The sequence below is a fragment of the Artibeus jamaicensis genome, unplaced genomic scaffold (assembly GCF_021234435.1).
Source record: "Artibeus jamaicensis isolate MK-2021 breed Jamaican fruit bat unplaced genomic scaffold, CSHL_Jam_final scaffold_537, whole genome shotgun sequence".
Classification (NCBI taxonomy): Eukaryota; Metazoa; Chordata; class Mammalia; order Chiroptera; family Phyllostomidae; genus Artibeus; species Artibeus jamaicensis.
The window spans coordinates 40,978,764-40,991,803 of record NW_026522047.1 but is presented as its reverse complement, the minus strand read 5'-3'; the positions used below and the strand labels follow the sequence as shown (position 1 = coordinate 40,991,803).

General features: G+C 54.8%; 1 protein-coding gene across 6 annotated transcripts; it reads right to left on the bottom strand.

Moving 5' to 3' along the window:
- Nucleotides 1-760: 760 nt before the first annotated feature.
- On the bottom strand, nt 761-11,211 carry TLE6 (TLE family member 6, subcortical maternal complex member). 6 transcript variants are annotated; one of them, XM_053658744.1, is made up of 18 exons: nt 11,100-11,211; nt 10,471-10,563; nt 9,933-10,006; nt 9,504-9,549; nt 8,511-8,552; nt 4,804-4,866; nt 4,636-4,689; nt 4,401-4,554; nt 4,260-4,282; nt 3,920-3,980; nt 3,736-3,800; nt 3,595-3,632; nt 2,771-3,023; nt 2,425-2,675; nt 1,989-2,130; nt 1,465-1,615; nt 1,157-1,233; nt 761-984 (listed from the first exon to the last, which is right to left on the bottom strand). In XM_053658744.1, the coding sequence occupies exons 2-18, from the start codon at nt 10,537-10,539 to the stop codon at nt 880-882; spliced, it is 1,668 nt and encodes a 555-aa protein (XP_053514719.1). In that variant the 5' UTR covers nt 10,540-10,563; nt 11,100-11,211; the 3' UTR covers nt 761-879. The 6 variants fall into 6 exon arrangements, with proteins under 6 accessions (XP_053514719.1, XP_053514720.1, XP_037021244.2 ...); XM_053658745.1 differs by having other exon boundaries at nt 4,401-4,551; XM_037165349.2 differs by having other exon boundaries at nt 4,401-4,689.
- Between the last annotated feature and the right edge of the window lie 1,829 nt (nt 11,212-13,040).

Here is a 13,040-nt window from a genome sequence, read left to right as displayed (position 1 = left end):
CCCCAGTAGGGGGCATGTGAAAGGCAACCACACGGTGTTTCTCCCTCCCCATCTCTAAAAGTAAAAAATTTTTAAAAATGTGCAAAGACTTAAAGAGATAAGGAACCTAGCCTGGTGAAAACCAGGAGGGCGAGAGTCAGGTGGGTCTTCCTTTACTACAGGGGAGACAGTTCCAGATCAGCCTTGGGCAGAGGCAGCAGGGCAGTGGGAGCCAGAGGGGCGGGGCTGGCAGGGGTGGTGACACAGACCTGGGCGGCCACAAGGACATGGGTTAGAAGGGGCTGGAGGTCCAAGCAGGGGTGCTGCTGGGACCTTCTGGAGAGAGATGGCAGGGTGGCAGGGTGCCCACTTGAAACAAAAGCCACACTCAGGAAGAACTTCTGAAGGCACTCCATAGAGGAAAAGAATTCTGTGGTTAAGTTAAGGAGACCTGTTTGACACCACTTGGGGATGGTTCTTAGTCTGGGTCAGGTGAGCCAATGCTGATCTCGGGGCCCTACGGAGAGGGAGAAAAGCTCGGGTCTAGCCAGCCAGATGTCTTGGGAAGGACAGAACCCCATTTCCGATTGTCCGGGAAGTGGCAGAAAAACATGTTTCTGTGAGATGAGAGGTCAGCGCAGGGGAGCAGGAGGAAGTGCTCCATGTTCACTCCCCACAGTGGGGGTTTGTGGCTTCAATGGCTCAGAGACCCAGGCTGCAGGGAGTCCTCCCAAATCTCCACAAGACAGCCAGGGTGCAGGACACAGAACCAGACCAGCTCTGCTTTTTCCATTGCTTTATTACACATGACAGAGACCACCAACCCACCTGTCACGCCCCTGCACAGCCCCTCACGGGTGAGGAAAAGGACCCTGAGTTGAGATGACAGTAGTGAGCCCCTTAGTATGTGATCTGGTACACAGAGGCGTGGTCCCTGGACCCTGTGACAAGCAGACGGTTGTTAAGGGACACGTCACAGCACATGACAGAGGTGGTCTCCGGTACCTGGGAGGGTCAGGGAGCAAAGCAAGGGGGGCTCACTCACCCTTGCCCCTAACTGTGCCTGTCAGTTCAAATATGGTCCCTACGGGGCCTCTGCACCAGGCCTCCTGGGCTCAGCCCCTGAGTGCCCAGGATCCCTGAGCCCCGCCTGCCCCCGCCCGGCCCACCCTGGTACCTGGAACACCATGGCTCCCGTGGGCATGCTGTAGATGCTGACCAGGTTGTCCAACCCGACGCTCACCCACCACTGGCCTGGAAGGAGGCAGAGGGGCACCAGGTCAAAGCTGGCAGCTGAGGGCCACAGCCTGGGTACCTGAGAAAGGAGGGCGCCCCCACCTCCCACAGGTCCCCAAGGAGAACATCACTGAGAGGTTCCACCGATGAAGGGTAGAGGGGAGGAAGGGGCTCCGGAAGGGTCAGAAGGTGGGGGGTTCTGTGGGAGGCTGGGGGCCGCAGGGTACTCCACTACCCCTGGCCACTCACCGAGAGGGGAGAACTTGAGACCGAGGATAGTGCTGTCCTTACAGCCTACCATGTGTTTCTGGCCCCTGAGGGTGGGCTGTAGCCACTGCTGGCCATTGGCTGTGCCCACCAGAACCCAGTCCTCCTGGGGACTGGGGGACAGACTTATTATCTGGGGATAGGTGGCAGGAAGGAACCTGGGTCAGGGACCTGCCTGGCCCAGAAGATGGACAGGGGCACAGGGACCAACCCCAGGTGCCGACCACCTGCCCATTTCCTGGCTGCAAGGCCCCAACAAGCAACTTCACATCTCCAGTTTGCCCATCTATAGAATGGGTTGGTCCCCTCTACTTTATGGGATTATCACAAAGACTATGAAAGCATCCAATGCTATATGGGCAACTGGAAAGAATATTTCTAATGATTCCCATTCCCCCCAGCATCACTGAGACTTGGGGTACCACTACTCCCCAGCATCTATCTCCTTCTCTAGCCTGAGGCCCAGCTGCTACCTGACTATGAAGTCTACATCCCAGCCTGCACACCTGAGACTCAAATTGGTACTCCAGGGGCTCCTTGGCAGTCCTCAGGTCCCAGCACCGCAGACAGGCATCCAGCCCCCCAACCCAGATGTTCTGGTCTTTGATAGCGATGCTCTTGGCTCCATTCGGGGGGCCTGGCAGGTCCCTGGCCAGGAGAGGCATCAGGAGGAGATTGAAAAGTGAGACTCTGAGCTTTGGGCCTAAGGAACATCACCTGCCCAACCACCTTCAGTTGACAGGCGGGGAAACTGACGTAGAGAGAAAAGTACCAAGACTGAACTTTGAGAAAACAGCCCAGCCAAGATTTGAACCCGGGTATTCATCTCAAATCTGAGTTCAAGCAGGCAAGGGGCTTTAACCTTGAGACTGCTGAATCCCTGCTCAGCAGACAAGGTTGGAAGAAGTTCTCAGGGCAACCCCACCCACCCTGGGGCCACACCTAACCACACTCTGGTCCCGCAGGTCCCAGATCCTGACGGTGCCATCAGTGAAACTGGCAAAGGCCAGGCTGTCCTCCAGGGTGGCAGCCAAGGCCTGGCAGGTGAGACTCGCAGAGGGCAGCTCATCTCTCACGTGCAGGGAGGGTGCCATCAGGTCCCACACGCTCACACCGGGCAAGTTGTGGCCACCCGTCAGCAGGGCGGTGCTGTTGGGGAACAGCAGGCAGGTGCGCAGGTAGGCCCTGCGGGCCTGGGATGGGCAGAGGCACTAGTGAGCTCTCTCCCCTGCGGGCAGCTCTTCCTGCTCCCGCAAGCCCCACCCTCTACAGCCAGCCCCACGCTCACCGGCACGCACAGGTGGCTTTCAGGGAACCTCTCCTCCTCCATCTGGTGGACCAGGCTCCACACCTTGACGCCACCTCTGCCGCAGGTGAACACGTGCCGAGTGAAGCTGCTGACTGCTGTGGCCAGCACGGGCTCCCCATGTTTTAGCGTCCGCCTCTTCTCCATTCGGTACGGGACAGCCACCTTCTTGAACTGCCAGGGCAAGGCATCTGGCCCCTTCCACGTGTCTTCAAAGTCCTCGGGGTCCCAGCATCTTAGGAGGGGAGACCGCAGGGTTACCAGTCTGCCTAGAGGGAGGCGCCCATCAAGCCCTAGAGGGGCTTCATTCTTTTTCACATGTAGGGTTTTTTTCCTCAGGCCTTCTTTCCTAACTCTACTCTACTCCCCCAATTTCCTACCCACACTCCTCCAAGTATTCTCCCTCTTCCATAACCAAACACCACTCCTTTCTGCCTGAATGCTTTGCCCCCCCCCGGATGATGATGGCTCATCCTTCAAAGTCCTGGCCACTGTGCCCCTTCCTCTAGGAAGGCTGTCCGTCCCACATCTGGGCTCCCCCAGATTCAGACCACAAGGCCGACATAGCCCTACGTCGCCCACTCTGACATTCTGTGTGAGTCCCTTCCCCACATCCCCTGGACCCAGTCTGGTTATGGGGGGCGGGGCAGTGATGCTGGCATGAAGTCGCACATCCCTACCCAGACCCCTCATCTCTAGTTTCTGAGGACAGCAATGTGGGAAGGGTGAGGACATGCCTTCGCTTTGGGTCCCCTCCACCTCCTGGTGACAGAGCTACAGACAGGAGGTGTGGTTCCAACACTTACATGGGCTTCAGAAAGGAGCAGCCTCTCCCAGAAGGCTCCTGCAGGAGGATCAAGGTCACAGCTAAGCCAGGCTGGCTCTCTCTGCCCAGACCCCCAGACTCTGAGTAGGAAGGAGGGTACCAACTGAGGCCTGGGTCTCACCTGGGCCATGCAGGAGAGTGTCATCCCTGGTGCCATGTCTGGTTCTGTGCTCCCTTCTTGGGAACCTGCAGGGGGGATGCGGAAGAGCGCAGATGGGCTGAGAACTGGGCAGAGACAAGAGCGGATCGGCAGCAGGCACAGCCCCCCCGGAACAGGCTGACTGCCCCCCTCCCACTGGGATTACCCAAAGCATCTTCGGTGTAGGGTTCTGCTCCAAAGTAGCCCGATTCTGGGTCCTGGCTTTCCTGCCCATAAGAAACACGGAGACCTGGTCAGACCAGAGGACCTGCAAAAGGTCATCTTAGAACCAGAAAACCTTAAGGAGGCCCAGGCAGTGAGGACGGGGCTACACAAGTGCCCGAGTCCTCCTGTCCATAAAGAGTTGGAGACAGTCCAGAACGCAGTCCTGGCTCTGTGGAGGGCGTGAAAAGGCTGAGGGTGGAGGAGGTGGACTGACCCCACAGAGATTTGAATGCCACCACCTGGGAGACCAGCCCGGATACCCACCCAGCCCAGTTACTCACCAGGTCTGGCACCTGTTCTGTACCTATGACAATGAGAGGGGAGGAAAATGATGGAGAGAGACAGCAGGAGAACAAGGTTCAATTCATGCTGTCCTCCACACAGTTCGAGGCCACCCCCTTCCCCCCCTCAGGCAGACTCACGCCTGCGTTTCACTTGGCCCGCCTTATCGTGGGTCCCAGCAAAAATCTGCCAAAGTTGCTGGGTCAGGACGTCCTGCCAAAGCTGGGGCTCAGAGTCGCAGGGCAGCTGTGTGTCTGTCTGCTGAGCTGGGGGCTTGTCCACTTCAGAGGACTGCTGGAGACAATCAGATGACCTTGTGGCCATGATGTCTTTAAAGTTCTGTCCCTGAAGACTGGAGGGCTGTGGGGGACTGACCTCTGAGTGCTGGGACATCATGGGGCTGGCTGGTCTCTGGGAGTCCTGCTCAACCTGCTCAGCAAAGGAGACCTGGCTTACCTGGTACTGCTGGCACTGCGCTGGAGGGACAAGAGGATGTGCCCATTGCCCTGAGCATCCTCCCTCCTGGAGGATCCAGAAACCTACCTCCCCAGCCTGGAGGCCCAGGGGCTGGCTGCAGGTCTCCACGATCTGTAGGAAATTTTCTACCTGGGTGGGAGTGGGGAACATCATTCCAGTTCAAGCTTTGTAACCAGACAGCCCCAGGCTCAAGCCTCCTCCTGTAAGCCGGGTTCCCGGTGTGTGACACAGGGCTACATGACCGACCTTGAACATTTAGGAGTGATTCCTGATAACAACAGAGCCCTCTGCACTATACCTAGTATAAATCGAGGTCGTGATACCCAAAGGGCAGCCTTGACCATGGGTGATAAAATCTAATCTTAGAGGATGGTCGCTGTGATAGCATGGTAGAAAGCAGAGTCAGGTCTGGATTTATGTCCAGCTGTTTTCTGGGAATGTCTGAAAACTAAACCCTGAATACTTTGGCTTTAAAATGGCTTCAGGAAGCAAAAACTGTGTACGTGTGTCCCCATGTGGGCATGACATTGGAATTCGCTTCAGCGTTGGAAAGATACTAAAACTGATTGTTGCCTCTTGGGGAGAGGGCCTGACAGGCAGCAGGACAACTGGGAGACCCGGGGGGAGGGTCCCTTGTGTTATTTTATATTTCAAGTTGAGGCGCATGACCATACCGATTCCAACTTCAGTTAGAAGCTTCTACGGTCATGAGAGGGACTAAGCGATGTCTGTTTCCTTTTCTGCCTCTGTGCCACCCACCTTTCTGCTCTGAGGATATGCTCCCTCCTTCCCAATATCCTACTGTTTTCTCCATGGCCCTCAAGCAGATACTGGGGCCGTTTCTAACCTCTCCTTCCCCAGGATGGTGCAGCCCTGCACGGAAGCTACCAGCCACGATGGCTATTTAGATGAAGTTAAGTACAATTAAAAATGACATTTCTGCAGTTCCAGTGGCCACATTTCAAGTGTTCAACAGCCACATGGGGCCAGTGACTGCTCACAGTCAGGTGGCACAGGCACCTAGAACCAAGGGCAGCGATTCCCAGTGTGCCCGATGCCCAGCTGAGATCCCAGAGCAAACACAGCTGGAACCTCCCAGCCAACACTGCCGAGAATTCGAAGTGTGGAACTGTGTGTGTGTGCAGCTATATTAGGTTGGTACCGGACCGAACATAGTGACAGAGAATTGCTCCAGAGCTGCCTGTCTAATGGGGTAGCTGCTAGCTTTATGTGGCTACTGAGCATTTGACATGTGACTGGTGCCACTTGTTTAAGTCAACTTAAACAGCCACATGTGTCCCATGGCTACTGTTTAGGATAGCATGCACTCTTGTCTTGGCTGGCCTGTGGCTCTGGAAGCAGATGCCCACTCCCTTCCCGGTAGATGCCGAGAAGCTCCCCAGAACTATCTGGCCCAGGGAAAACTCCAAAATATTGGGAAAATGCTCTGATTCACAAAGAAAGATAGTTAATAAAGAAATACATGCCCTGGCTGGTGTAGCTCAGTGGATTGAGCATGGGCCTATGAACCAAAGGGTCGCTGGTTCGATTCACAGTCAGGGCACATGCCTGGGTTGTAGGCCGGGTCCCCAGTAGGAGAGGCAACCACACATTGATGTTTCCTTCCTTCTCTTTCTCCCTCCCTTCCCTTCTCTCTACAAATAAATAAACCTTTAAAAAAAAGAAAAGAAATGCAGCATAAGCACCGATGGTAGTCAGTGCTGTTTAACAGGCATGGCTGGCATTCCCATTTCATGGATGAGAAAACTAAGGCCCAGAAAAGCAAAGCCGATTTCCCAGAGTCAGAGGAAACAGGGGGCCTAGGCAGTGTTTACCTGCCTCCTCAAACAGCTGGCTCCCCTGCCCCTGCCAGTGGGGCGAATGGCAAGGTGGTGGGAGGGGCTGGGATGTGGCAGCCCTGCTCTGAGCCCTCAGGGACGCTCAGGGCTGTGGCCTCCTGGGGCCATCAGTGATGGATTCCCCAGCTGGGCCTCCCAGCAGCATGAGGCCCAGGGGAGCCTTCCCCAATTCGCCCTGGCTCGTTAATGTGCAATTTACTGGCACTTTAATGCACTCAGCATGAAAAGTGCTGCTCCCTCCTGCCTGCTAGCTGGCCTTCCCTGGGGAGAGCTGTGCACAGGCAGAAGGTGGGGAGCAGGGGGGCAGCTGCTGCTGCTGCTTGGGATTTTAAATGCACATCAAGGAAGCTGGGAAAACAAGGAGGGGGGAGACAGAGGGAGGAGGAAGTGGTTTGTTTCGGGACTAAAGGCTGTCAAGGCTGCTACGGATCATGGATCACCGCCTGGAGGTGGGGGGCCCTCCTGGGTTGAGCAGCAACAGAAGTAGCCTATCCTGAGGCCTTGCTCCCTCCTCCAGGTCTTGACCCTCAACAAGTTCTGTCTGGTTCCTCTCCCAAACACAGTCCACAGTCTGATTACTTTTCACCACCTAACTGCTCTAAAGTGCCAAGCATCCCACACCTGGATGGTCCTAACGGGTCCCCCAGCTCCTGCCCTGGCCCCTACAGCCTGCCTTCCCTGTGGTGGCCAGAGGATGCCCATAAACACTTGAGTGAGGTCCTGAGGTGCTGTCCCTCTGCTCACAGCCCTTCAGGGTTCCCACCTCCCTGGAGTAAAAACTCAAGTCCTCACCACGGCTCTAACAGCCCCTGCCCAGGCTGCCCTCACCTCTTCCCTCTCACTCTGCTTCGGCCGCAGGAGCCTCACTGCTGCTTCTCCAACATGTCAGGCGTGGTCCTGCCCCAGGTCCTTTGCACGTGTTTTTCAGATACCCTCATGGTTCCCTCCCCTCTCCTTCAGTTCTCTGGTCAAATGTCACCTCAGTGAGCCCTTCCTGACCACCCTGAATTGCAACCCTCTCCCATCCTGGTGCCCCACATCCCCTTGGGGCTGCTCAATTCCACGCCTACCTTGCCCTACCCTCACCATCTGACACTTCTGTTTACCCAGCTCCTCTCACCCCAAGGGCAGGGGTTTGTCTGTGTTCGTCTTTGCTATTTCCCTGGCGCCTACAACAGCACTTGGCAAGGTGATGGATAAATATCTGTTGAATGAATAACTGTTCTGGGTGCTTCCTGCCCCACCCCCACCCCAATCTGCCTCTCTCCTGTTCCTTAAGCTTCCCACCACAGCCCCTGCTAAATTGCAGACATGGCCCTGGCCCTCTGCCAGTCACATCTGGCATGGGCAGGAAGTCCTGCCAGAACCCAAGAGAAAGGGGCCAGGTGGCAGGAGGACAGGCCGGGGTGGAAGTCATGCTTCAGCCCAGGCAAGGCGCCCTATGAAGGGAGCCCGCACCCCTGGTGCAGACCTGTCCCTGGCTCACCTGGGAGCTGGGCCTTTGAGAACCCTCAGACACACGGAAGATGGTAATCCGGGCGTGCCTGGCGCACACACAGCAGGCCTGTCAAACTTGAAGCAACAGACTACCAAGTGCTGAAAATGCCCCTGGCCTCATCTGAGCCACGTGGGGACCCAGGGGGCAGGCCAGGAAGAGGCTCAGAGAGAGGATGAGAGATACACTGCCAAGATTTGGGGGTCTGCTGACATCCTGTGGGTTCCAGGTCCTGCCCTTCTTCTGCCCACAGCACTTCAGGACCTCCGCTCCCCTGGGGTAAAAGCCCAAGACCTCCCCAAGGCCCCAGAGGCCCTGAACAACCTACCCCCATTCCCACCCTGACCTCGTCTTCTCTCCCTCTCCCCTGCCTTTCATGGAGGGGCAGCTGTATCCCAAGTTCCTGGTGACTCACTTACCTGCCTCTGATGATCCTGTAGACCCTGCTGAACCTTCTGGAGCTACAAAGGAACAACAGAAATCACACTGGGTGGCAGTCAATGGAAGTGGGCAAGGGTCTGGAATCCCAATGCTGTGCATGCTTCCCCCCAGCTGTGTGACCCTGGGCAAGTCACTCTTCCTCTCTGGCCCCTACTCTCATCAAATAGGATCGTACACTTAGAATGGGAGCTAATTAGGGAGACCCCTGGATTTCATTCTAGATGGAAAAGTCAAGGGGTTTCCTAGAGACCTTTTCCCACCCCCTTCCCTGCCCCATCCTCAGCCCCTTGCCCACTGGCCTCCTTACTGTTCCACCATGCCCATACACAGTCCTGCCTGGGGGCCTTCACACGCAGTGTGCCCTCTGACTGGGACGCCTCTCCTTGTTCTCTTGAGGGGTGGCAAGGGCCCCTCATCCTTTGTGGACATCGCTTCCTCTGAGAAGCCCTTCCTGACTACCTCAGCCCAAAATCCACTCATTTTTATCTCACTTATTTTCCTTTTAATGCCTACATTTTCTGAATCTTGTTTCTCCACGTATTTGTCCCTCTCCCTCCCTTAGAGGTGCCCTGTCCCATGAGATGGCCACTCGTCAAGTGGGGCTATTTAAATTGAAACAAGTTAAAAAACTCAGGCCCTTAAAAGTACTCAATTGCCATGTCCTGTTGGACACTGCTGATAAAGGACATCATGGACACTGTGATACAGATCATGCAACCCTCAAGGGCAGCAACTCCGGTCACGTGCTGTGGGCTGAAGAAATACTTCCTTTAAACCTGGAACTTTTCATTTTCACAGCAAAATTACTATGAAGAAAAACTCACATGAAGCCGGGGCTCAATGGATTAACTCACTTGCCCGAAGTTAGCAAAATAAATAGAGAAGAGGGTGTCTCAAAACCTTGCTCCTGACGCCAAACAGGACAGCCCTTCCAGAGGCGGCCCCGAGGGGCTGCCTGCTTTGTGGCTCACCGAGGAGTTAATGCTCTCCACCTGCGCCGGCAAGTGAGGGGGGAACCTGTGGAGAAGAAAGACCAGCTGAAAGGGCTGGGGGGAGGGGCAGGTCTCTCCCCAGAACAAGCTCAGCCCCGAGCCCCCTGGCTGGGAGGGCATGAGGGTGCCCTTCAAGGAGCCACATTTAAGACAGTGTCAAGGTGAATACAATTTTAATGCAGCACTGAAAAAATCGTATACCTAACTGCAAGCAAATTCACGCTGAATAACAACAACAAATCAAAGATTTAAGTAAAAGCCAGGGTTAGTATTCCCGGTTTTCTTTTTGCTTCAGGCTGCTCCATTACTGGTCCTGTCGTTTTGGTCAAGGGACTTCTGTGCCACCAAGACACCAGATAGGACTCTTTCCCTCAGTGGGATCTGGGACGCCCCACGAATTATCCTCACCTAGGGAACTGCTGCTTCAGCTGATCCAGGACGCCCTGATAGTTAGGGGCTGGAGGGCTGGCCTCATGATGAGCCTGGAAAGGTTGAGGGCGGGTAAGATGGGATCTCCTAAAACCTGAAAGGTAATCTTCCTTCTCTCTTGCTCCTTAAGTGCTACCAAGTACCTTCCATTTTGCATCTTGCCTTAAAAATGTGAAGTATTCCCTCTCTGGCCCTTTATGGGAGAAATTTGCCCACCCCTGGCCTAAACTTTTAGCAGTGGTCATCTCTGGGAAGTAACATCTGGAGGAGGGAGGATTTCGCTTGTAAAATATTAACAGAACACACGATACGGTCATGTGTTTCACACCTGGATTATAAAAAGTTTAATTTAAAAAAGCAAGTGCCTTGGCACCTGTCAGGTATGACGGGCTAGTGACCCCACCTTAAAGGCCTGGCCAGCCACCCTGAGTCCCTCCACAGAAGCAGGAGAATTGGATATGAACCCCAGGCTCTCCCCCCACCCCCAGGAGTTAATGCCACAACACAGCCTCCTAACCAAACTTCCTGAGGGTGTCACCAGCATTGGAGTGTGCCCCTGGGGGTTAAGATAGCCACCAGAGGTCATCTTCGGGCAGTACTCCCGAGGATTCTAAAAGTAACGAGAGAAGATTGCAGGTTCTGAGGGCAGAAAGCTGGGCAGTGACGGGGAGAGACCAGCCCCACCCCATGCCTAGGCCTCCTCTACCCCTCGCCATGGCCCCCCAACCCCATCCCTGACCTCCAGTACCCCACTGCATTCCCTACAGCCTGTGTTCATCACTCGTCCAACATGCTGGTGCCTGCAGCTGTGCTAACAGCGGGGACTCCAAGGACCTCACCCTATGAGGTGTGGGGGGAGAGCAGTCAGGGCTTGGGGACCCCAGGGGACACCAAAGCTCAACCTCGGTTTTGAGACAATTTCCTAAAGCTCGGGAGAACACCAATGGAAAGAGATTTTGAAGGCTGAGTAAGAGTTGGCCAGGTGAATTAGGAATTTCTTAGGTAGGAGGAGAGACCTCTCTACCCCAGTCACTTCTGTTACACCAAGTCCCTTCTATACGTCGCTTCTGCCCCTCAACGCCCCCCTAAGCGTGCTCCCCAGCCCAGTGACCTTGGAGTCCTCCTAAAATCCCAGGGCCTACTCACCTCCCTTAGGATGGAAGCTCACAATAAACAAGAAGGAAACTGCGGGGGTCAGCCAAGTTCAGGCCAAGAGGAAACGCCTGGCCCCTACCCTCACCCGGGGGGGCCATTTGACCCGTCGGGCCCCGCCCCTGTCCGCCCCCGTCCTGCCCCTGCCCGCCCCGGCCCCGCCCCTCCTCCACCTGTACCGCGAAGCGGATCAATGAACAAGCAGCTGCTGCACGTGGGCTCGGGCTCCGGGGGCGGCCGCCGGAGACTCTGACCAATTGCGAGGCCTATTGCCCACGTGGGCCTAGGCTGCTGTCGTTGATTGGTCATTTCGCCCCAGCCGCGGTCCTGGCTGTCAATCAGCGCACCCGGGGACAGGATTTAACCCTTGCAGTCCAACTGCAGGGAGGAGCAGTGTGCACAGCCGCAGGCAGTTAGGATGCTGGCTGGGGCAGGGATTAGAAGGACGTGGGGCTTGGGTTCAGAGGGTACAACTTGGAGAGGGACTGGGCAGCGTGTAGTTGCACTGTTTGGTGAGAAGCCTGATAATTTTCGCGATGCCCAGGAGTGGCTATTGGCAAGAGAGGGGGAAGGGGCGGTGAGGCGGAGTGAGGCCGGCACTTGGGGGTGGGGGGTGGGGGATCTTTAGCACTCTCACTTTAATCCTCAGATATGAGCTAATAACGTTTTCATGATATTAATGTGCAATGCAAATCAAGCTTCAAGCCTCCTTTCCGAGGAAAACTTAACAGCTCCCTTTTATCCTGCACAACCCATAAGCCAAGCCTCGGGCTACACATTTTTATCAGGAATTTTCCCAACCGCCCTCCTAGCCCAGGGACTGCAGATCTGAGAACTGAAAGCAGCTACTGCAAAGGCCTTGAGGCTGGTACACTTTCCCCGGGGTTCAAGGTGGGTAGGAGAGGTGGGTATTCTAAGCCTGAGGTGATGTCAGGGATAAGTGGGTGGGGGGTTGTAGTGGGCTGTTGAGGGATTCGAGAGTTCTGTTTTAGCTTGGTTTGAAATGCCTACTCAAGTTGTAAAGTGGTCAGTGTAGAGTTTTGGAGTGAGAGGCCAAGTTTCTGCTTACCCCAGGACCTTAGCACTACCTATTTCCTCTGCCAGGGATAGCCTCCCCCCTGACAGCCACTGACTCTTTCCCTCATCTTCAGCTCTGGCTCAGAGGTCACCACCTCAGTGGGACACCTATTCTCTCTTTCTTGTTTTATTCTACTCCAAATGTGGTTTGAATTGGAGCTAATCTTGTTTTAATCTCAATGGCTCTAAGCCCTGCTGTGTTCAAAATTCATAGAATGCTGACTCTAATACATTAGTATAACTGGCCACAGGCTCCTGGGAGGGATCCATACGACCAGAGATCTCTCCCATTGCCCCTGGTCTGTGCTTTTTTACTAGAGGGAAATCGAGGGTTCAGATCCTGGGATGCGTAACCCCCAGAGGTTCTGATGTAAATACATACCTTGGGTTTTTGTGGCTAGTCTATGAAGGAGAAAGTGAGGGCTGCCATATATGAACCGCAAAATAGGTTTTTGCCTGTGATCCCTCAACTGGCCCTTAATTGAAGTGTATTTTATTTATGGTCCAGCCTGCTAATTGACTCCCTCTGTGCGCCTGGCTCTCCTCCTCCCGTGGATGTAGACTTTCAGCTGGGATACCAGCTCATTCGAACCTGGCTTGTCTCATCTGCTTTCTGCTGGGTACCTCTCGCTGCTTAAAAAGAATTAAAATGAAATAAAATTAAAAATTCAGTTCCTCAGATGCACTGGCTGCATGTCGATTGCTCGGTGGTCACATGTGGCTGGGGACTGTCTGCATGGGACAGCATGGTCCTAGCCTATTGCCATCATTGTAGAACGTTCCACTGGATGGTACAGATATGAGTTTCTTCAAAAAGGAAAATTCTAGGTCTATGTAGAAATTTGAAGCATTTTATGG